We start from the raw sequence: 24,371 nt of genomic DNA on the forward strand, positions 1-24,371 counted from the left end.
AGTGTCTGCTTTCCTAAAAAATAAAATAAAATAAATTGTATTTATTTATTGATTTGTCAGCAAATTAAAAACCTCAAATTTATTTATTTATTTATTTGTTTGTTTTTGTCCAAAATTTTAGTCTTTCAGAGGAACCTTTTTGGGTTTTCCAAAAAAAAAAATTCAAAATTTTCCTTGGGGGAAAAATAACCCCAGTTTCCAGCTGGCTCTAGACATAACTATGGGCCAAAATCTGTGGTCTACGCTGAGTTATGGCTAGGTCTTTGATCACACAAAATTTCACAGAAGTCAAAGGGGTTTTCATTTGCATAAGGAATGAGAGCAAATCAACTGCCTTTAGATTCAGGCTTGTGGTAACTGCATGGTACTTGTTGACATTTTAATGGTGATCACTGAATTGGGTTTATTATGGGTCTTCTTGATGAACCCTCACTTGGCCTCCAGTTACTAATGGAGACAGCCAATTAGGCCTTTTACTTATAATTTTCCTCAGAGCTTCTTTGACCTCCTTGTTTCTCAGACTGTATATAATGGGGTTAACCATAGGGGTAATCACCGTGTACAGCAGGGAAAACATTTTATTTAGGCCTGGAGACTGGCTGGCCGTAGGAACCGCATAAATAATGCCCAAGGTCCCATAGAACAAGGTCACCACGATGAGATGGGAGGAGCAGGTGGAGAAGGCTTTCTGTTTCCCCATGGTAGAAGGGACCCTGAGAATGGTGGACAGGATGTTGGCATAGGATACTACAGTCAGCAGAAATGGGACCATGGTCACAACAGAGGCCATGATGAATGTGGTTGTCTTGGCCACATGGGCATCAGCACAGGAGAGCTTTATGACCGGTGCTAGGTCGCAGAAGAAATGGTCGATTTCATTGGAGGCACAGAATGGCAACCTGAAGGTCAAGACAATGGTTAGTATGGGAGTCAGGAACCCACTTATCCAAGAACCTGCTGCCATCTGCAGGCAAACCTTGGAGTTCATGATGGCCATGTAACGGAGTGGGCTGCAGATGGCTACATACCGGTCATAAGACATCACCGCCAGGAGAAAACACTCAGTGATAGCCATGGAACTGAAGAAATAAAACTGGGTAATGCAGCCAAAGAAGGAGATTGCTTCGTGTGCAGTAAGTAAAGTTCTTAGCATCTTGGGGGTGGTAGAAGCGGTGTACCAGATCTCGAGGAAGGAGAAATTTCCCAGGAAGAAGTACATCGGGGTGTGCAGGCTCCGGCTGTATGAGATGATGGCCAATATGAGGATGTTGCCAGCTAATGTCATGATGTAGACAGCTAGAAATAGCACAAAGAGAAGGATCTGCATCTCATGAAGATCCCCAAATCCCATCAAGATGAACTCTGCAAGGGCTGTCTGATTTCCGTCTGCTGCTCTGTCCATCTAGATTAAAATTGGTCCCAAATCACAAAACAAAATCATGAAAATTCTGGGAGGTGTGGAGGAGTTTTAATCTGTAGCCCAATCTATGAATTGTATAATAATTACATTGATTCCTTAAGAATTCCCAGCTATCACTCTGAGGTTTGAAAGGTTCTTGCCCCAAGATCAGGCCCAGTATTATTAAAATTACTGTTCATTTGGGAACCCTGATGTGCACAGTTGCAACACGCACACTATAGGAAGCCTTCTATATTTACAACAGTTTATTAATACATTTAGCAAAGTCACAAACACTGTAACCCAGGCAGGTAGATAGAGATAATACAGAATGTCCATCTGAACATCCATATACTCACACTATCGCTTGCAGAACAACCTGAAATGTTAGCCATTGTCTTCCTCATCACCATTACTTCTTCATCATCACCAGTGGCCATCATCCCAGCACCACCCAAGGGCCACATCTCTCTTTCGTCCTGCCCAGAGATTGGGATACAACGCTACTATGTTTAATGCATATTCAGTAGGGTTTCTCCCCTCTTCCTCATTTGTATTTCCTCACCCTACTAATGCTGAAGTGCCCTTCCCCTATAGGTTAGCATATTAATGATCTCAACTTATTATCATATACGTCAATTCATTGCCATGGAACTCTTGCGGTCAGACATCTGTGGATGCTTTACCCTAAAATATCCAAAAGCTGGTGTTAGCTCATGTTCCTGTGATTGGCTGGTGTTGTTATGGACAAACTTCCCTAAATTTTGGGGAATTGAACATAGAGTGTGAAAGGAGGGTGACTGTTGGGCCATTTTTCTGTGTCAAAGTTCATAGGCCCTCAAGCCTTATGCTCAGTGCTGAAGCCGCTGTCTTACAGGATACAGGCCTTGTGTTACTGCTAAACAGGGCTGGCCTTACCATGAGGCGAACTGAGGCGGCTGCCTCAGGTGCCAGACTGGGGGGGAGGGGGCACCACTAGGACCCAGAGTGTAGAAAATTGTGTCTGTTGCTGGTGCGTATGTATTCTCTCTGCTCTAGATGCACAGAGATGGTGGAGAGCTGTGCTGGAGGAAGGAGGGCACAAGAGACATAACAGGCAGGCAGGAGAAAAGGTGAGAAGGAATAACAGAAAGCAGCAGGAGCTGCAGGGAGAGAGAGGAGGAGGAGGAGCCTCTTATGTACCTCTCTAGCACCCCCAGGAGCCTGGACTGATTAACTCCAGCTTCTCAGGGAGCTGCCTGTTTCCTGCTGCTTCCCTGAACCCACTTGAGGAGAACAGGCTGTCAACTGAAGAAGTAGGAGCCAGTTAGGCCCTTAAGATGCTGATATCTTCCCTCACTCAGGCCCTGCTACCAGCCTGCTTATTTGTCCCCTTCAACTGAGTGTTGAGAGCCACTATCGCTGGCACAGAACAGCAGTCATGAGTGAAAGAAGACAACGCCCCTCTGGGGCAGCATTCAGAAAAAGGAAGAAAGCAAAGGAAGCTTTTCTATCTAAGCAGGATGGAGTTCTCCTGAGATACAGACACAAAAATGTTCACGGTGAGCCTTCCGGCCCCAGTGAGGATATTAGTGGTGAGGAGATGCCTGATCTTCCAGTTAGAGTGCAGGTGACCTGGCAGCTACTGCAGCATCCATATCTCCTTCTCAAATGGATGTAACCATGCACATTCCTGAAGAAAAGTGTAGATCAGAGAAGAGTGTGGTGGAGGCCCAAGAAACAGCTGCTGCTGAGTTTAGTTCCTTAAGTCTAGATGATCCAGGACTGTGGAACCACTTGAGCAGTAGCCTGAGGGACTTCCTTGTACTGCATGGGCCACAGCAAGTGAAAAACTTCATGTTCCCCAAAGACAATGAAAACAGAAGTTTCCATCCAACACATTACTGGCGTGAAATCCCCAATGGTGACAGAGTGGAGAGGTCGTGGCTTATGTACTCAAAAACCCAGAATGCTGCATACCGTTTTTGTTGCAAACTCTTCCAATCTAATGTTCCAGCCACATTGGGTTCTACAGGAACAAAGGACTGGAAAAATCTGGCTAGAAATCTGGCATGCCATGAGAAGGCAGCAAACCTTGGAGTTCATGATGGCCATGAGAGCATTCCATAGGTGGAAAGAGCTTGAGATGAGACTAAGGTTAAAGGCCACCATAGGTGATCAACATCAAGAGAAGACTGATTGCATCAGAGTCTCTTTACTGGCAAAATGTTCTGAAAAGGCTCATTGCCATTGTGAGAATGCTTGCTACCCAAAACCTAGCACTGCGTGGCACTTCAGATCAGCTATATGTGCCAAACAATGGAAACTTCCTTAAAATTGTGGAGCTGATGGCTGAATTTGATGCTGTACTCCCGGAGCATCTAAGAAGAGTCACCACCCAAGAAATGTACACACACCACTACCTTGGAAAAACAATTCAAAATGAGATTGTACAGTGACTGGCAACAAAAGTCAAACAGAAGATTGTGGCAGATCTGAAGTCATTAAGATATTACTCTGTTATTCTGGACTGCACACCTGACATCAGCCATACGGAACAAATGACTTTAATGGTGTGTTTTGTAACAACAACAGAACCTAGTGAAAATGCCCCTGCAATGGTGACTGTCAGAGAGCATTTTCTAGAATTTATTGACACTGATGATACTACAGAAGCTGGTATGACAAATGTGCTTCTTAAAAAGCTGGAAGATACGGGAATTGCGATAGCTGACACAAGAGGTCAGGGCTACAATAATGGTGCCAACATGAGAGGAAAGAACAGAGGAGTGTAGACACGGATCCAAGGTTAAACCCTTGAGTTTTTTTTGTCCCATGCAGTTCTCATTCATTGAACTTGGTGGTCAGTGATGCAGCATCAGGTTCTAGTGAGGCTGCTAAATTTTTTAATGTAATTCAAAGCATCTATGTGCTTTTCTCTGCATCAACTCATCTATGGCAAATTTTGAAGCAACATCTGGGAACATCCTCTCTGACACTGAAACCACTGAGTGCCACACGATGGGAAAGTCAAGTGGGGGAAGGGGGGTTAAGCCTATCAAACACCAAATTGGGAAGATAGATGATGCCATAGTTGCCATTATGGAGGATAATGCTATGACAGGAACTGTCCATGGGAGAACAGTAGCAGAGGAAAATGGAATCACTGGAAACATACATAACTTCAAATTTCTGTGTGGCTTAGTGTTGTGGCATGACATACTGTTTGAAATAGATGTAAGCAAGAGACTCCAAGGTGTTGACCTTGATATATCCGGAGCAATGCACAAAGCAAAGTCATACCTACAGTCTTACCGGTCAGATGAGGGATTTCAAAACATTCTGAAGAGTGCACAGAAGTTGGCAGAGGAGCTTCACACAGAAGCTATTTTCCCACCCATTCGAGAATACAAGAGTCACCGAAGAAGAAGACATTTTGATTACGAGGCACGGGATAATCCCGTAAGAGACCCCAAACAAAATTCAGTTCTTTAACCAGGTGCTAGATTATGCAATACAGTCAGCTAAAGAACGTTTCATGCAGCTCAAGGAGCACAGCAGTATATTTGGGATGTTGTATGATATTCCAAAACTCCTCACTATACCTGAAGAAGACCTACACCAGCAATGTAGGGCACTAGAGACAATGTTGACACATGATGACATGTGCGATATTGATGTGAGTGGGGGGTGGGTGGGGTCACATGAGGAGTCATGTGGGTGGTCACGTGGGGAGGTCACATCCCCCCCTTAGCTGGTGCAGCGTACTGGTAAGAAATGAATTCTACTTGCACCACTGCCACTGGTCTAGATCAAAGGGTCTCCTGATTGTGTTGCAATGAAGCGGTTTGATGTTTTGAAAGGCTGGGCTAGATTTTTAAAGGAGGCACTTAGTGCGATTTTTAAAAAATATCTGAATGCCTGAGACCCATTGAATTCAATGGCTTTTAGGAGCATAGGTTCTTTTGAAAATCCCACTAAGCATCTAAATATCTTTAAACATCTGGGCCTTTATCTTATTTTCTTGTTGAAAATGTCGAAGTGTCAGACTGTTTCAATCTGTAGTAAATAGAAGGTACCCTTTATGTGTTTGTTTTAATAAAATAAAATAAAATGCAATTCCAGAGTTCTCACTCTGAAGTCTATGATGTCTGTGGAGTCAGTAAAAAGTGATGAAAGAGCCAGAAGGATGGCTGAGAGCTTTTTGTTCAGAACACCACCAGGTTGAATCATCACTGGGTTTTGTTGTCTGGTATCATCCAATTTTTAAGTTTTCAGCCATTTTGACTATACAAATCACACCGGTGTAGTGTACAATACAGTAAGGCATGTATCTACGCCATACCAAGAGCCTAGACCATTGTGATATTAGAAGTCATTCAGCCAATTACCACCCTTACTTTACAGCTAATCTGCATGCAACAATTTCATGGGTTGCATGAGGGAGACTGCACAGATCCTCACTGCCACTTGTGCAAATCCACAGAACTCTCCCAACAGATCACCCCAGACACAAATCAACACAACGACCCAAACAACAACACAACCAGCACACGCAATACCCTCTAACATTTGTAACCCCTTACCACAGTACACACTCCTCATTCGCCAACACAAATCAATACAACCCTTCAGCATAACCCAACAACCACACAAAGGAACAGAACCATCCACCCAACAACATAATTGGCACAAACAATAACCCCAAACTTCACTCTGAAGCCTAGAATGTTGATAGAGTCATTGCGAAGCAATGGAAATAGTTACAAGGCTGTTTCAGAACAGAACTTTTTTTTTAGAATATCACCAGGTTGAATCATCAGTGGGATTCAGGGTCTGCTAATGAGGGGATGGGCTATAATTAAAGAAACAGACTTTGGGGGGAAAATAAAGAAAACAGACAGAGACTACTGGAGCGAACTTCACCGCCATGGCTGCCACCATCACCATCATCTGGGACCTCAGGTCTTTTTTGTCCTAATCCTAAGGTATTTTCTAATCAGACCAGGCCAGAGAGAGGGACCCAGATGACAATGGCACCCGTACCAGCTCCAGCTAAAGCCCAAACACCACCAGAGCTGAAATGGTACTAGACTTTAACAACAGCACAACCAACAACACCTCCAGCTCCTCTCAACTAGCTTCTTCTCTTTTACCCAAAAGGAGAGTTATTACTGCCTTTGGCCTTGTCTACACTTACTGGGGGATGAATCGGCGGTTGATTTAGCAGGTCTAGTGAAGACCCACTAAATAGACTACAGATTGCTCCCCGTCCACACCTGTACTTCAACAGAATGAGAAGAGTAAGGGGAGTCGACGGGAAAGCATCTCCCATCAACATAGCATAGTGTGTACCCCACGGTAACTAGATCTAAGCTATGTCGACTTGAGTTACGCAATTCATATAACTCAAATTGCATATCTTAGATCGACTTTCCCCTGTAGTGTAGACAAGGCCTTTGATACCATCTAAGAAATGGTCAGACAAGGGATTTTTTCTTCTACAAACTCTCTCCAGCTAAAGGGAAAGGGAAAGAGGGATGTTGTTAAAATGAAAGCCTGACTTAATACACTACATTTCAAATGCATTATCTGTTTTCCCTTCTTCTCTGCATCTTTAAGAAAAAGGTTTTTTTTAATGGTGTATTTGCCATGGTCCTAAGCAGGCTGAGGTCTCTGTGTACCAAACCCCAAACCTTGTTGAACACTTTAATGTTGGGCTGTGTCTGGGTGATGATAACACCTTTGGCCAATATATTCCATCTAAATTAATACATTTTTCAGTCATTGTGAGTTTGTGAATTACACCTGTCCAAGAACCTGGGCTTTCAGCTACTTGTAATAGAATATTTTAACTATTGTATCATATCATATCATGACATGACCTGAACATGACATTGTCTGATATTTTGTGCATGACTCCGCATCTGCATCTCACGAGATAATAAATATAATATGAGCATGAAAAAGAAAACAAATGTCAAAAGAAAACATTCATTTTGAAACAAAGCCTGAACAACATTTTTTAAATTTAATTGTTTTGGAATTGATGTTGTAACTGGACATTTAGAAAATATTTGGATTTGTTCCAATCTGGAAACAGATGTCAACCTTTGAATATTTTACACAAAAAGGAAATTCTGAGTTGCAATCAGCTCTATAGTCTCCTTCAACTCTTGCCAATTGCTGTAGATAACTAAATAATGTTAATCTTGTAATCTGTGAAATTCCCTATCATACATATAAACCACTAGAGGGAATATTAAAATACTTAGGTAACCTTAGCAATTAATGCAAGATGAAGCTGTCATGTTTTCAAGGGGAACCAAAGTAATTCATTCTAATCAGGCTTTGTGGCTAAATTCTGATCTCAGCTCACCTGGGGCAAATTCAGAGTCACGCTTTTGAACTCAATGGATTTAGAGCCAGATTCAGCTCTCTGCTGCAAAGATCATTCGATTTCACTTGCTATAACTTGAGTAAATCGGGTGTAGCTCCACTGGTTTTAATTTAGCATAATTTACAAAAAAATAGCTATTAACAGACTGTGTCTCTATCCTGAAAATACCAAATAATAATAAATAATAAAATAAAATACTAATACTAATAATCTTTGTATTTTCTCTTAAGTATCCAAAAGCCTTTTTATTAACTACAATTAAATATGTTCCACCTGACAGTGAAGACAAGAAAATACATTGTTTAAAAATTATAGATTGCTATAGATATGTAGAACTATGCATAGCTATAGTTAAATATAGTCATCTATAATAATATGTACCTATAGCTATAGATAAATGTGGGGTTATCTTTTTATATGTGGAATATAAAAAACACTACAATATAACTGCATTGAATCAAAAGAGTGAGGAAAAAAAAGCAATTAAGTGATATTATTACCTCTCTGTAAAATGTCCCGTGAACATATGATACTTAGTAATCTTTCTTTTCAAATGCTCAGTATTTCTCAGCTCCATCCTTTCTTGAGGTTTTTGTTTAAAGTATAGAAATTTCAACAGACTATTTTTCAGGTCAAAAAATTACATTCTCATCCTGCAGAATTTATCAGCCTTACAGATTTTCTCCTTGATTCTGAGGAGAGATGAAGGCTCATCAAACCACTAATATTTAATGCATTTCATAAGGGCCAGTAGTAACTTACTACTCCTTAAAGACCTGATTTGTAGAGGATGCTGCAATCAGCTCCAATCATTCCACTGTCATTAAATGATGATTAAGCAGCATAATTAATTAAATCAAAAATACGATCCCCTGTGGAGACATGATTGCTCTAATTGGGATTGGGAAGGGCAGAGGAACTTTCTGAAAAGTTACAGAAAAGAACCAAAAGGTTTGACTGTTCCATAGATATACCCTTTATGTGAGAAGAGAGGGAATTATCATAGTTGTTCCTTATTAAATGATTTTTATTGATGGAAAATTGTTTCATAATTACATGGGCTTTCCCGCCCACTCTATTTCTTTTTTCTGGAAAATTTAAGACCTGATCCACCAAATCAAGGGTCTGAAATCACTGGCTTTACATCAGCATAAGGCCTGGTTTCCATGTAAAGTTTCACTTCTTTGATTAAAGGTGATTCAATCTGATTTATTTAAGCCAATGCAAATTTGTATGTGCACACTTAATATTGGGGACCATGAGAAGTTATCAAGTCCAACCGCTTTTCTGGAGGTAGGACCAAGTAAACCTACATCATCCCTGGCTGGTATTTGTCCAACCTGGTCTTCAAAACCTCCAGTGACATGGATTCCGCAACCTCCACTGGAAGCCTATTCCAGAGCTTAACTACCCTGAGAGTTAGAAAGTCTATCCTAATATCTACCCTAAATCTCCCTTGCTGCAGATAAGTCCATTACTATTTGTTCTGCCTTCAGTGGACATGGAGAACAATTGTTCCCCATCCTCTTTATAACAGCCCTTAACATATTAGAAGACTGTTATCAGTTCCTGCCCCCTTAGTCTTCTTCTCTCAAGACTAAACATGCCCATTTGTTAACCTTTCTTCACAGGTCAGGTTTTCCTAAATCTTAATCATTTGTGTCGCTCTCCTGTAGACTCCCATGATGCACATGCCATGTCTCCTTGTGGCTTCATGCTCTCCTGGAAGGTGCTTGGATATTGGAGTGAGGAGTGTATTATAAGAAGCTATATAGAATCCTGTGGACTTCAATAGTATGATTTTCATTACATGATTGAGGAATTTGTGCTATCATTGATATCTTTCTTTATCAGTTATTTTTAATATCAATGAGGCTGTTATGACATTTGTAATGGGGAAGAGGGGAATGACAAGGGGAGCTGGTCAGGTTTTCAATATTTCAACAAAATTTTTTCATGAAAAGTTATGATTTTTTTCCCACCACAATTTTTCAACTGCCTCTAATCAGCAATGTTAATCAAAGGTTAGGATCTAAGACAGTTAGGGGAAAATTTTCAAAAGTGGCCAAGCAACAGATTCAGGACCAGATTTTTAAAGGTGTCTAACTAGTGGGATTTGTGGAAGCACCAAAAACTCATCGATTTTAATGGACATTAGGCACTTAGATATGTTTGCAAATCAGTCCCCGAGGCAATTAACTCGCACTGAAAATCTCACTCAGCACCTATCTTCATCTTTAGATGTCTAAATACTTTGATAATTTAGCCTTAGCCACTTAGCACCAGATTTTAAAGAATCTGAGTGACTACAGATGCAGTGGGTGCATCGTGGGATTATCAGAATTGCCTGGGTGCCTAGCTCCCAATTATTTCAATGGACGTTAGGCAAATTGGGCCAGATTTTTAAAGGTATTTAGGCATCTTGTGGGATTTTCAGAAGCATCTTTTCACCTAAAACCCATTGCATTTTTTGAATACCCACCTGTGCCCAATCTGCAGAGTTTATGAGCCTCAGATAGAAATCCCTGGCTCTTTCACTCAAACTATGGGTGCTTATGGTTTTAAATTATGGAGGTCCTTGGTTCAGTCCCTGGAGTGAGCCAAGGTGACAGCTGTAACACATGTCTGGTCAGTTTTCAACTATAGACAGTCCTGAAGGTCCTATAAATTTCAGAACAACAGATATCTGGGTCCTAGTGCAGTAGGCTCCTTTGAAATTCCCAGTCCTTAGAAACAGACGGGGAGTAGCAGGCATTAAAGCAGACAGCAATACTAAGTAGCTCTGTGTGTGCATCTCCAGTTATTTTTGAGATATAAAAATCAGGCAGGTCTTACAAGCTGCTGAACAATCCAGATGAAAGTCTGCTCCTCTGTCAGTAAAGACTGCTTAGCTCATTGTAGACTCCAGCCACCAACCATCATATTTCATCACAGGATTTCTTTGGCTATACTTTAGATGCTGGTTGTGTTTGCAAATGGAGCGTCTATCCACAAACTGACACTGGAAGGGTGTGCAAAGTTTCTGTGAGACACACAGTTACCCAGTGTTATTTTACACATAAACACCCACTTGATGTTACACATGGACATTTGCAAGAGCCTTGTCATTGCTGAACTCACTGACACCCCTTTGACATTTTTTGCCACCAAATGTTTTGTCCAGGTTTACAACTGCAGCAAGGAGGAGAGAAAAACCTAGACATTATGGCTCTTCCCTGCTCTAACCAGTAGGCAACATTCCTGGACTACAGCAAGACTCCTCTCTAACTAATAAAGAAGGTAACAAATTGGTGGTCAGTTTGAGAGCCGAGAGAATAACTGATGCTTCAGTTCAGTGGCCAAAATGACGAATCCAAAAAAGAAAAATTCATTTCAGGTCAACCCAAAACATATTTTTTTTTCCAGTTTTTCCCACTGAAACAACGAACTGAAAATAAAATAATTAGAGGTCACACAAAATGTCTCATACAGCCAGAAACTTTTCATTTTATTCTGTTTAATCCTTGGGTGGGGGTTTTTTACACTGTTTAATTGTTTTTCAATAAATCTAGCTAAATCTCAAAAGAAAATGCCGTGTATAGAAAAGTGAAAATGTTTCATGTGACAATGTCAAAACGAAAAGTTTCAGGTTTTTCTAATTCCCCCCCCCCCAAATTATTTGACAAATTCGAGCCAAATTCAGGAATAATTTTGGTCAACTCAAAACTTCATTTTTGTGTGTGAATAAACTATTTATCTAAAAAAGATTCCAACCAGCTCTCGTCAGATCCTCTGCTGTCATCAGTCAACTTCACTCTATTGGAATCAATGGGCCAGATACGCAACTGGTATCAGTCATTGTAGCTAAACTGACATCAAAGTAGTAATGCCAGTTTACATTAGATGAGAATTGAGCCTCATATTGTCACACTCTGCTTTCAGAGATGTCGGAAACTTCCAGATCTGCTACCCTGGAGTTGCTATTTTGTATGCAGAATTCTTATTGACATCAGTGGATGGTCAGTGTGGTCAGATGTTTGGCTGTGTGTGTTCTCCCTGTGTGCTGTCCCAGCTCTGCGCACACAGCCAACACAGCAGACCTTGAGCAAATTGCCCAATGACCACAAGATCCATTAAGGTACAAAGGTACCAGGCCAGTTTATTGTTGACGAAGCACGGTAATAGCATCTGGCTGACTTTACGAGGATACTAAGGGTATGTCTACACTACAAAATTAGGTCGAATTTGTAGAAGTCAATTTTTAGGAAGCGATTTTATACAGTCGATTGTGCGTGTCCCACTAAGCGCATTAAGTCGGCAGAGTGTGTCCACAGTACCCTGGCTAGTGTCGACTTTTGGAGCATTGCATTGTGGGTAGCTATCCCACAGTTCCTGCAGTCTCTGCTGCCCATTGGTTTTCTGGGTTGAGCTCCCAGTGCCTCATGGGGCAAAAACATTGTCGTGGGTGGTTTTGCGTACATGTCGTTAGTTGCCCCTCGCTCCGTGAAAGCAATGGCAGACAATCGTTTCACGCCTTTTTTCTGTGCAGACACCATACTGCTTTCAGCAGACGGTGCAGTAGGACTTCTAACCGTTGTCATCCAACCACCGCTTCTGCTGCAACTCTGCTTTCCTGCTCTCCTGGTGCCATGAATCCACCTCGCAGGTCCTCTCGTCGTTCTTTATAAATATCTATTCTCGTGGCATCCCGTCGTCATCCACCACTTCCACTGCAACTCTGCTCTCCTGCTCTTGTCTCAATAGCGAATTTCTCCATGTTGTCTGTCATGGGCTCCCGGCTACATGTGTTCTTCCTCAGGAAATGTGTGCGGTGCTAACTGTCGTCCTCCTCCGCTTCCCCTGCAACTCTGCTCTCCTGCAGACGCCATACCACGGCAAGCATGGAGCCCGCTCAGCTCACCGCTGCTGTTGTGAGCATTGTAAACACCTTGCGCATTATCCTGAAGTATATGCAGAACCTGCAAAAGCAGGCAAGGAGGCGACGACAGCTCAATCATGATAGTGATGGGGACATGGGCACAGACTGCTCTCAAAGCATGGGCCCTGGCAATTTGGACATCATGGTGGTGATGGGGCAGGTTCATGCCGTGGACACAGATTCTGGGCCCTGGAAACAAGCACAGACCGGTGGGACCGCATAGTGTTGCAGGTCTGTAATGATTCCCAGTGGCTGCGAAACTTTTGCATGCGTAAGGGCACTTTCATGGAACTTTGTGACTTGCTTTCTCCTGCCCTGAAGTGCAAGAATACCAAGATGAGAGCAGCCTTCACAGTTCACAAGCAAGTGGCGATAGTCCTCTGAAAGTTTGCAATGCCAGACAGCTACTGGTCAGTCAGGAATCAATTTGGAGTGGGTAAATCTACTGTGGGGGCTGCTGTGATCAAGTGGCCAATGCTGCTATCAAGAGTAGTGACTCTGGGAAATGTGCAGGTCATAGTGGACGGCTTTGCTGCAATGGGGTTCCCTAACTGTGGTAGGGTGATAGATGGAATGCATATCCCTATCTTGGGACTGGACCACCTTGGCAGCCAGTACGTAAACCTCAAGGGGTACTTTTCAATGGTGCTGCAAGCACTGGTGGATCACAAGGGATGTTTCATAGACATGAATGTGGGATGGCCAGGAAAGGTGCATGACACTCGCATCTTCAGGAACTCTGGTCTGTTTGAACAGCTGCAGGAAGGAACTTACTTCCCAGACTAGAAAATTACCGTTGGGGATGTTGAAATGCCTATAGTTATCCTTGGGGACCCAGACTACCCCTTAATGCCATGGCTCATGAAGCTCTACACAGGCACCCTGGACAGTAGTAGGGAGCAGTTCAACTATAAGCTGAGCAAGTGCAGAATGGTGGTAGAATGTGCATTTGGATGTTTAAAAGCATGCTGGTGCAGTTTACTGACTAGGTTAGACCTCAGTGAAACCAATATTCCCATTGTTACTGCTGCTTGCTGTGTGCTCCACAATATCTGTGAGAGTAAGGGGGAAATGTTTATGGCGGGGTGGCAGGTTGAGGCAAATCGCCTGGCAGCTGATTATGCACAGCCAGACACCAGAAGAGCACAGCTGGGTGCCCTGCACATCAGAGAAGCTTTGAAAACCAGTTTCATGACTGGCCAGGCTATGGTGTGACAGTTCTGTTTGTTTCTCCTTGATGAAAACCCACCCCCTTGGTTAACTCTACTTCCCTGTAAGCCAGCCGACCTCCCCCCTTCGATCACTGCTTTCAGAGGCAGTAAAGTCATTATTGTTTCAAAATCATGCATTCTTTATTAATTCATCACACAAATAGGGGGAAAACTCGCAAGGTAGCCTGGGAAGGGTGGGTGAGGAGGGAAGCACTGGGTGGGGTGGTGGATGAGGGGAGGAGGGAAGGACAAGGCCACAGTACAGTTCAAAACTTACTGAATGCCAGCCTTCTGTTGCTTGGGCAATCCTCTGGGGTGGAGTGGCTGGGTGCCTGTAGCCTCCCCCCCACCCCACACACTGCATTCTTGATATGGAGGATATGGAACTTGGGAAGAAGGGCAGGCAGTTATACAGTGGCTGCAGCGGCGGTCTGTGCTCCTGCTGCCTTTCCTGCAGCTCCACCAGACACCTGAGCATGTCAGTTTGCTCCCCCATTAGGCTCAGCATTGCATCTTGCCTCCTCTCATCATGCTCCTCCCTCTTCTCATTGCATTCATTTAACGCTTTCCTGGACTCTGCCATTGTTTGCCTCCTCGCATTCTGCTGAGCTCTTTCAGTGTGGGAGGTCTGCATGAGGTCTGAGAACATCATTGCTAGTGCGTTTTTTTCACCTTCTAATCTGTGCTAGCCTCTGGGGCAGAGATGATAGGGGGAGCGTAGAAACATTTGCAGCTGTGGGAGGAAAAAAAGGGAGAGTAGTATTTTAAAAGATACATTTTAGAGAACAAAGGGAAGACTATTTCACACTGAATCAAGCGATTTACATTACATATAACATGTGCTTCCCCCCCTTCCCCCCCACGTGGCTAGTATCAGGGAAGATCCCTCTCAGCCAAACGCGAACAGCTCAGCATGAACGGACCTCCCCTCACCAAGCGGCAAATGCTTTTAAAGTACCTCCAGGAGAGCTTCATGGTGATGTCCCTGGGAGGATTTCCGCTCCATCCCCAGACACGTTAACAGACTTTTCCAGTAGCTATACTGACCGCGAATGCATCCCAAGTCTTCAGGGCAAATTAATAATTAAACATGCTTGCTTATAAACCCTGTATTATATTTACAAAGGTACACTCACCAGAGGTGCCTTCTCCATCTTCATGGTCCAGGAGCCTGCCTTGGGAGGGTTGGGAGGGTATTGGCTCCAGGGTAATGAACAGTTCCTGGCTTCTGGGGAGAAGGGATCACCTCCTAGAATGGCATGCAGCTCATCATAGAAGCAGCATGTATGGGGCTCTGACCTGGAATGACCGTTTGCCTCCTTTGTTTTTTGGTAGGCTTGCCTCAGCTCCTTAACATTCATGTGGCACTGCTGTGTTTCCCTGTTGTAGCCTCTGTCCATCATGCCCTTGGAGATTTTGGCAAATATACTGGCAATTCATCTTTTGGAATGGAGTTCTGCCTGCACGGCTTCTTCTCCCCATACAGCGATCTGATCCAGTACCTCCTATTTGGTCCATGCTGGAGCTCTTTTGCGATTCTGGGACTCCATGGTCACCTCTGCTGATGAGCTCTGCACGGTCACCTGTGATTATCAGCTTGTCACGCTGGCCAAACAGGAAATGAAATTCAAAAGTTCCCAGGGCTTTTCCTGTCTACCTGGCCAGTGCATCTGAGTTGAGAGTGCTGTCCAGAGCGGTCACAATGGAACACTCTGGGATAGCTCCTGGAGGCCAATACCATCAAATTGCGTCCACACGACCCCAAATTTGACCCAGCAAGGTCGATTTTAGCACTAACCCCCTCGCCAGGGAGGAGTACAGAAATCGATTTTAAGAGCCCTTTAAGTTGACAAAACAGGCTTGGTCGTGTGGACGAGTGCAGGGTTACATCGACCTAACGCTGCTAAATTCGACCTAAACTCGTAGTGTACACCAGGGCTAAGACATGGATGCTCGTGACAATGGATGCAGCTCAGTCAGTGGTAGGACTTTCCATTCCTCCCTTGGCTGGCCAAAGATACTCCCTCTGAGATACATCTTTATACCCTGATACAAACAAGTTACTTACTGTCATCCTGACCTTATCTTTTAGGAAGGGTCAGTGTGTTTCTGTTATTCTTGAGGAATGTTTTTGTACCATAGAATCATAGAATCATAGAATATCAGGGTTGGAAGGGACCCCAGAAGGTCATCTAGTCCAACCCCCTGCTCGAAGCAGGACCAATTCCCAGTTAAATCATCCCAGCCAGGGCTTTGTCAAGCCTAACCTTAAAAACCTCTAAGGAAGGAGATTCTACCACCTCCCTAGGTAACGCATTCCAGTGTTTCACCACCCTCTTAGTGAAAAAGTTTTTCCTAATATCCAATCTAAACCTCCCCCACTGCAACTTGAGACCATTACTCCTCGTTCTGTCATCTGCTACCATTGAGAACAGTCTAGAGCCATCCTCTTTGGAACCCCCTTTCAGGTAGTTGAAAGCAGCTATCAAATCCCCCCTCATTCTTCTCTTCTGCAGGCTAAACAATCCCAGCTCCCTCAGCCTCTCCTCATAACTCATGTGTTCCAGACCCCTAATCATTTTTGTTGCCCTTCGCTGGACTCTCTCCAATTTATCCACATCCTTCTTGAAGTGTGGGGCCCAAAACTGGACACAGTACTCCAGATGAGGCCTCACCAATGTCGAATAGAGGGGAACGATCACGTCCCTCGATCTGCTCGCTATGCCCCTACTTATACTTATACCATCCTTGATATCAGAATGTTCTGGTACCATTTGATATCGGGATGTGTTTGCATCAGTACTCTGTACTTAGCACTTCTTAAAAATGTGTATTTTTGCAATATCTCCCAAGTTCTTGCAAATTCTCTGAGCAGGTCCTGCCTCATATCAGGCCTCTATACAAAAGCTTATGTCTCAGTCACTCTTTCTTCTACAGTCAGTACCTTTATAGAGAAGTTCCAGTTCAGTTGATTGCACTGAGAATAACACAAGCAAGGATTTTTTAAATCATTTTTTCCCATCCTTTGATTTCTTTATGTTGGTGGAAATCCAGAAGAACTCTATTAAACCTTGGGAAGAAAGCCAGGTATCTTAGAAAAAATATTCACTTTGTGGTGATTTTGCAAAGCCTGGCTAACAAGCCACTCATTTGATTGGAAAGGAATAGACGAAGAACTTCTTCCATGAGCTTGGACAGAAACTGTGTAAAGTAACTCCTTCAGAAGTCTTCACATACTGTTGCGTCAATAAAACACTTCAAAGGTCATTCACCCATGCAATATAATTGTCAGCATAGTCCATTATATCTCTGTCGGAGAAAAGTGTCAATTTTATTATATTACGTCTATCTATCTATCTATCTATCTATCTATCTATCTATCTATCTATCTATCTATCTATCTATAATGTTTCTCCGTTGGTTAGGGTACTCACTCTTCCTACTTCAACAAAGTTAAGATTAGATTCTGACCTCCTTCAAAGATACTGTCAAGGTTCCTTCCCCACTCTGAACTCTAGGGTACAGATGTGGGGACCTGCATGAAAACCTCCTAAGCTTATTCTTACCAGCTTAGGTTAACAACTTCCTCACGGTACAAACTTTGCCTTGTCCTTGAACCCTATGCTGCCACCACCAAGCGTGTTAAACAAAGAACAGGGAAAGAGCCCACTTGGAGACGTCTTCCCCCAAAATATCCCCCCAAGCCCTACACCCCCTTTCCTGGGGAAGGCTTGATAAAAATCCTCACCAATTTGCATAGGTGAACACAGACCCAAACCCTTGGATCTTAAGAACAATGAAAAAGCAATCAGGTTCTTAAAAGAAGAATTTTAATGAAAGAAAAAGTAAAAGAATCACCTCTGTAAAATCAGGCTGGTAAATACTTTACAGAGTAATCAGATTCAAAACTTAGAGAGAATCCCTCTAGGCAAAACCTTAAGTTACAAAAAGACACAAAAACAGGAATATACATTGCATTCAGCACAACTTATTTTACCAGCCATTTAACAAAAGGAAATCTAAAGCATTTCCAGCTGGATTGCATACTAACTTTTTACAGGAGTTCTGGAAAGCATTCCTGATCTGGTCCCAGCAAAAGCATCACACAGACAGACAGACCCTTTGTCCCCCCTCCAGCTTTGAAAGTATCTTGTCTCCTCATTGGTCATTTTGGTTAGGTGCCAGCGAGGTTATTTTAGCTTCTTAACCCTTTACAGGTGAAAGGGTTTTGCCTCTGGCCAGAAGGGATTTTATAGTTCTGTTTACAGAAAGGTGGTTACCCTTCCCTTTATATTTATGACAGATACATCCATGCAAAATGCAAGTGTTTAAATGAGGGAAGGTTATTTCATTAGTGCACACAATGCCTTTGGGCCTTGATCTCCACAGAAGTTTGCAATTTTTCTTGATTGTGGTGTCATTAAAATCTTCACACAAGAGCTAGTTCTTGAGGAACATTTCAGAGGGTTTGCTTGTAGGTTAATCAACTTTTTGAGGTCCTGTAGGTTAATCAACTCACACCTCTATCTTCATGTATTTTTCTGTTCTATGGTTATGATTTTCAAATGGACACAAGGGTGGAAAGCCAATGGGAGTTGGGAACTTAGTTCCCATATGCGCTTTGGAAAATCCCAGCCTAAAGCCCTGAGCCAAAATCTTTCCATTGGCTTCAATGGCCTTTGGTGCAGCTCTAAATTCCTGAAGAATTTTGCATTCTTGTCTACCCTTTGGCCTGAATTCTCAGCTGGTATAAACTGTTATAGCTCCATTGACTTCAGTGGAGCTACAAGTGATTTACACCAGCTCAAAATCTTACTTGCAAACCACTTCCTGTGAAACCTCCACCCTCAATATTTGGATGGCTTCCTGTAGAAAGCTGGTCAAATACTGCAAAAGAATGTTTGCAGACACTTGTCTGAATTCTAAATTGGTGCTTTGCCTTGGGGTAAAGTTCTCAAAAGTGCCTCAGGGTAAAATTTTCAAAGTCAACTAAGTGACTTAGGTGCCTAAGTCCCATCCAATTTAGGAACAGATTTTCCAAGATGTTTTGACACCTAAATATTCAGAGAGATCTAGGGCTAGATTTTTAATGGTATGTAGGCACCTTATGGGATCTTCCAAAGCATATAGACACCTATAACTCGTTGATTTCAATGGGTCTTAGGCACATCAGTGCTTTTAAAAATCCCATTAGACATCCAAATACCTTTAAATATCCCAATAAGATTTAGAAAAGCACCTAAACAGATTAAAAGCCTAACTCCTATTGACTTTTGTGGTTGTGGGTCATCAGAGAACAGAGACAACATCCCCCTGTTCCAGACAACCCACGCAGACTCTGATTAAGATGGAATGATCAGCTGGCAACTTTACAGCCAGATTCTATCCATGTTTCCCAGCACAAATGGCATTTTGGCTCCTAATTCCCCTAGGCTCTTTGGAAAACCACAGCCTAACCTTTCTCAGACGTGGAATCACTGTTATTAAAAGTGCTTCCATTTTTCAGGGCTAATAGAACTTTGTGGAATCTCACTAATATGTACTGGTGGGGGTTTCTTTGGAACAATATATTGCTCTTTGTTTTATTTTAGCTTTTTGTTGTCTTTTATTGTTAAGGGTGTTTTTTCTAAAAAAATAAATGACTTGCCATAATATAAGGGAAAACAAATGACACAATAATCAACTTTGTTTACAATGTAATAATAACAATGGGCCATGGCCAACTACACAAAAGCCAGGAAAGTAGATTTGAATTAGACCTCAAAACTACCAACATGATCAATTAAAACACAAACCAGTATGGGAATATGTATAGGAAACATCACATTAAAACTCTGTTGAATGATAAGGGATAACAGTGCGACCATCAAAATTAATAAATTAGGTTGCTCTCAACTCTGGGTCTTGGTTTGCATATAAGGGTGCTCTCCGAATGTAACTTTAGTAGTTAAACATATTTCACGACCTGGTGCTCATTACGTGGGAAGGATAAATCATCCTGCAAGCTAAATAAATGCTCAGCTCAATGATCTAGTTGTGGGATGAGTCCCACAAATTCTAGAGGATTGCACACTTTGTTGCTGACGCCGGCCTAACTGTCTGGTGGTGGGAGGGACAGGAATGCAGTCTCTCTCCCTGATTCTATAGCAATTTTACAGGATTTTGCCTCTAGATCTACCTATGATTTAGCTGCTCCAACCTTAATTGCTTCATCATTTTCAGATCAGCTAAAATTTCCCTGTGGCCATGCCCATGTGGCACTGTAGGCCATGGGAGCTGTCATAAATATAAAGGGAAGGGTAAACAGCTTTAAATCCCTCCTGGCCAGAGGAAAAACCCTTTCACCTGTAAAGGGTTAAGAAGCTAGGATAACCTCGCTGCCACCTGACCAAAATGACCAATGAGGAGGCAAGATACTTTCAAAGCTGGAGGGGGGAGAAACAAAGGTTCTATCTGTCTGTGTGATGCTTTTGCCGGGAACGGAAAAGGAATGGAGTCTTAGAACTTAGTAAGTAATCTAGCTAGATATGTGTTAGATTCTGTTTTGTTTAAATGGATGATAAAATAAGCTGTGCTGAATGGAATGTATATTCCTGTTTTTGTGTCTTTTTGTAACTTAAGGTTTTGTCTAGAGAGATTCTCTATGTTTTGAATCTGATTACCCTGTAAAGTATTTACCATCCTGATTTTACAGAGGTGATTCTTTTACTTTTTCTTCAATTAAAATTCTTTTAAGAACCTGATTGCTTTTTCATTGTTCTTAAGATCCAAGGGTTTGGGTCTGTGTTCACCGATGCAAATTGGTGAGGACTTTTATCAAGCCTTCCCCAGGAAAGGGGGTGTAGGGTTTGAGAGGATTTTGGGGGGAAAGACGTTTCCCAGCGGGCTTTTTCCCTGTTATATATTTGTTAGACGCTTCGTGGTGGCAGCAATAAAGTCCAAGGGCAAAAGGTAAAATAGTTTGTACCTTGGGAAAGTTTTAACCTAAGTTGGTAAAAATAAGCTTAGGGGTTTTTTCACGCAGGTCGCCACATCTGTACCCTAGAGTTCAGAGTGGGGAAGGAACCTTGACAGGAGCGTTGTGATGTCAGAGGTAGCGAATCATCACTCACTCACTCACTTCAGCAACCCTGAGCCTAATCAACCATACTTTGGATGAACTAGAACAGCCTGATTGGGCAATGATCTTACTTGAGCCAGGCATAGCGTGGGGGCCGCCACAGTGCAGATCTCCAGCCACACTCCTACTCTGCCAGTACAGCTCCTGATCTGAAGTAGGCCCTACTATTCAAGTGCTCAACCTCCATAATGTAGCCCATTGGGCTAGTTTAGCCTTTATTATATTCAACTATAATGCAAGGAACCTACAGGCCTGTATCCTGTAAGACATTAGCTTCAGGAAATTAGCATAAGTATAGCCAAGTGAAGTAGGCCTGTGACCATGGGCATAGATAAATGGCCTCTCTGTTGCCCTTAGATTTTGGGGAACTAAGAATAGAATTGCTCAATAACAGGAGTTGAAACCTAATGGTAATCGGCAGCCAAAGGACCATGGAAGTGATAACCGCAAATATGCTTGAGCAAGAAGTGATGGCTATGATAGTGAGTTAAATGGCATTAATATGTATTAATATATATACATAAGGATAAGTGCACCCCAATATTATGATGGTAAGGACGTTAGATCTGGGCATGGATGGCTGAGCATTAGCATGAATATTCAACCCTATAGTAGGGCAAACCACCATGTGGATGGAAAGCACTTTCCATCATCTGATCTTTCAACTCTATTGTTATCTACCATCAGTTTTGGTCATTGAGGAACCTGAACCATTGGACTCATTTGGCATGCCAGGGACAGGGCTGGTCCTTTGTCTCTTACCATTAAGTCCTCAAGGAAGGGTGGAAGTATGCAAATCTAAAAGCATATTCAAAGAATGATGCCACAGATATCCCCAATAATGTATTATTCCTATCTGTTTATGTGGTATGGAGCTTTTCTGGCTTTCTTCCTGATTCTAATAAAAAGCTCTACGGTTGTGCTTTGCCCTCAGTATGAGTGTCTTTGCTATACACCTCAAGGTTCCCTACAGGGTACTGAACTCATTGGTTTTAGTTCTGTGTAGCCTGATTCTGGGACAAGAACTATCTTACCCCCAGTTCATTAATCAGATCAATTAGTAAGCAATACAAATATTATTAACTATTAAAAATAATCAGGCAACAACCTCCACCCAACTCTGTCAGAGCACCTCAGCAGTTTCCTTTGCTGACTATGTAATTAACAATGGATACATCCATACAGATCCTGGTAAGTGACTTTGAAGCCTAACAATTTAGAACCTTCAGCATAAAAAAAAATCCCTTCTACTTGTAGCCTGATGAATTGTTGCAATTATAAAATTGTTTATTATCATAGGTTCTTTATTTAGGGGGCTACTTAGAGATCACTAGGAAAATGAAGTTGGTGAAGCACACACAGAAACTTCATGAGCTTTAATTAAAAATACAGACAAATATAATTGAAATAGCAGTATACATAAGTATAAGAAAAAGTTAAGTACAATAAAGTGGTTTTCTGCATTGTTGATACATACAGTCTTACGTTGTGCATACGTATAATTTGTTGGAGACCATTAGAAACAAAGATGGAAGGAAAAGTACCTGGAGATCACCCCGAGAGGAAGGAGCCGGGCTAGGCTTCCTACCCAATTGTCTCATGTCATCATCCCTGTGTCCCAGCTAGGGATAAGTTTGACAAACTTTTGAAACCCTTTTCCCATTCCATCCACATATATCTGGGACCATATCTGATCATATCCAGTCTCATGTTTGGTATCCTGGGAGATTAATTTTAGGGTTCCGGTTGTCCACATGTAGTGTTCCAGTTGACCATAATAACATTTCTAACAGTTAACACAAACATTTCTGTCGGTCCCTTTCCCAGTGGTTTTGATACATCAATGCAGTCAACTCATATTGAAAAAAGTCCATAAGATGCTACTATCTGTTCCTTTGTGGTTTACCTGTTTCTCAACAAATGCATTGCTAAACTACCACAAGATACATATTGCTACACTTTATAACCTTAGATCAAGCTCGTATCATTCTATAACCTTCAGTCAAGCACATAATATCCATGTTATCTTATACCAGCTACCAACTTCTACTAGGCCTCACTCTAAGCCCTTAACATTTAATGCTTAAAACCTAGAGCCAGTCTACTATTAATACATATATTTTGGTTCGTCTACTTGACAATACAGCTCCAAAACTTCCATTATTATTTCTATAAGGATGCGTAGCAGATATATTATATTTTACTCAAAATTACAAACCCTCCAAGACCAGGTCATGGGTCAACAGTCTACAATTTTATCTCTTCTGTGAAAAAAAATAGCAGGTTATTATTGTAAATGAGGAGAGCTATAAAGACATCATCTCCACAAAGAAAGTGGATTAGTATTTGAGGTCAGATTTAGGTGTCTGACACCCATTTTAAGACAAAAGGAATTGGTGGTCTTTTGAAATTTTCTGTCTCAGTGCTGTTGCCTACTTTTCTATTATATAAATGATGTTTAAGAATGTTTTTGTCCATTTGACTAACTTTCTACTAAATCCATCTTGTTGGTAAATGACTTCGTATCCCACTCAATGCCTTTCCCAAAGCTTCCTTCGCCTCTTTGTTTCTTAGAGTGTAAATGAAAGGGTTTAATAGCGGAGTTACAATAGTGTTAAAGATGTTGATTGTTTTGTTCAAATCCAATGAGTTCTGTGCAGAAGGCTTGACGTACAGAAAAATGATGGAGCCGTACCAGATAGTCACAACAGTGAGATGGGCTGAGCAAGTGGAAAAGGCCTTTTGCCGGCCTTGGACTGATGGGATTCTCAAGATGGTGGAGATGATGTAAATGTAGGAGATCTGGGTTACTGCACATGAGACCATGACAACGATGATTGAGACCATGAACATTGCAAGCTCAACAAGGCTGGTGTCAGTGCAGGAGAGCGCTATACAGGAATCTACATCACAAAGGAAATAATTGATGATGTTAGGGCCACAGAAAGACAACCTGGATATTAGAGATGCCAACACAAAGATAGCCAGGAACCCGCACAGCCAACAGAGGAAGGCCAGTTGAGCAGAGAAGGTGTTGGTCATAAGGGATGAGTATCGCAATGGGTGGCATATGGCCAGATAGGGGTCATAGGCCATGACAGCCAGGAGGAAACATTCTGTGGAGCCCAGGATGCAAACAGTGAAAGAGATGGTTTGGCTTGTCCCCAGCATGACACCAATGGCCTTGGGAACACATGCTGTGGTGTACCAGATCTCCAGGAAGGAGAGATTGCAGAGGAAGAAATACATGGGGGTTTGGAGCCGGGGGTGAATCCACACTAAGGTTATGATGGACACATTCCCTACAATTGTTAGGACATACATCACAGAAAACAGCACAACAA

At 42.3% G+C, this 24,371-nt stretch overlaps 2 protein-coding genes across 2 annotated transcripts; both read right to left on the reverse strand.

Annotated features, from left to right (window-relative positions):
- Positions 1 to 406: 406 nt before the first annotated feature.
- Positions 407 to 1,402, reverse strand: LOC125622517 (olfactory receptor 10A7-like). Its single transcript, XM_048820604.1, has one exon. It carries the CDS (start codon positions 1,400 to 1,402, stop codon positions 407 to 409), a length of 996 nt encoding a protein of 331 aa, XP_048676561.1.
- A 16,498-nt stretch (positions 1,403 to 17,900) lies between these two features.
- Positions 17,901 to 24,351, reverse strand: LOC125622518 (olfactory receptor 6F1-like). Its single transcript, XM_048820606.2, has 2 exons — positions 23,587 to 24,351; positions 17,901 to 17,990 (listed from the first exon to the last, which is right to left on the reverse strand). Exons 1-2 carry the CDS (start codon positions 24,349 to 24,351, stop codon positions 17,901 to 17,903), a joined length of 855 nt encoding a protein of 284 aa, XP_048676563.2.
- Between the last annotated feature and the right edge of the window lie 20 nt (positions 24,352 to 24,371).

This window comes from Caretta caretta, chromosome 13, assembly GCF_965140235.1.
Source record: "Caretta caretta isolate rCarCar2 chromosome 13, rCarCar1.hap1, whole genome shotgun sequence".
Lineage (NCBI taxonomy): Eukaryota > Metazoa > Chordata > Testudines > Cheloniidae > Caretta > Caretta caretta.

Excerpts from the sequence above, each read along its gene's own strand:
- LOC125622517 (XM_048820604.1), bottom strand. The coding sequence starts at position 1,402 with ATGGACAGAGCAGCAGACGGAAATCAGACAGCCCTTGCAGAGTTCATC.
- LOC125622518 (XM_048820606.2), bottom strand. The coding sequence starts at position 24,351 with ATGTATGTCCTAACAATTGTAGGGAATGTGTCCATCATAACCTTAGTG. Across the intron at positions 17,991-23,586 it reads ACACTCTAAGAAACAAAGAG|ATCAGGAATGCTTTCCAGAA; the intron begins GCGAAGGAAGCT and ends TGCTGGGACCAG.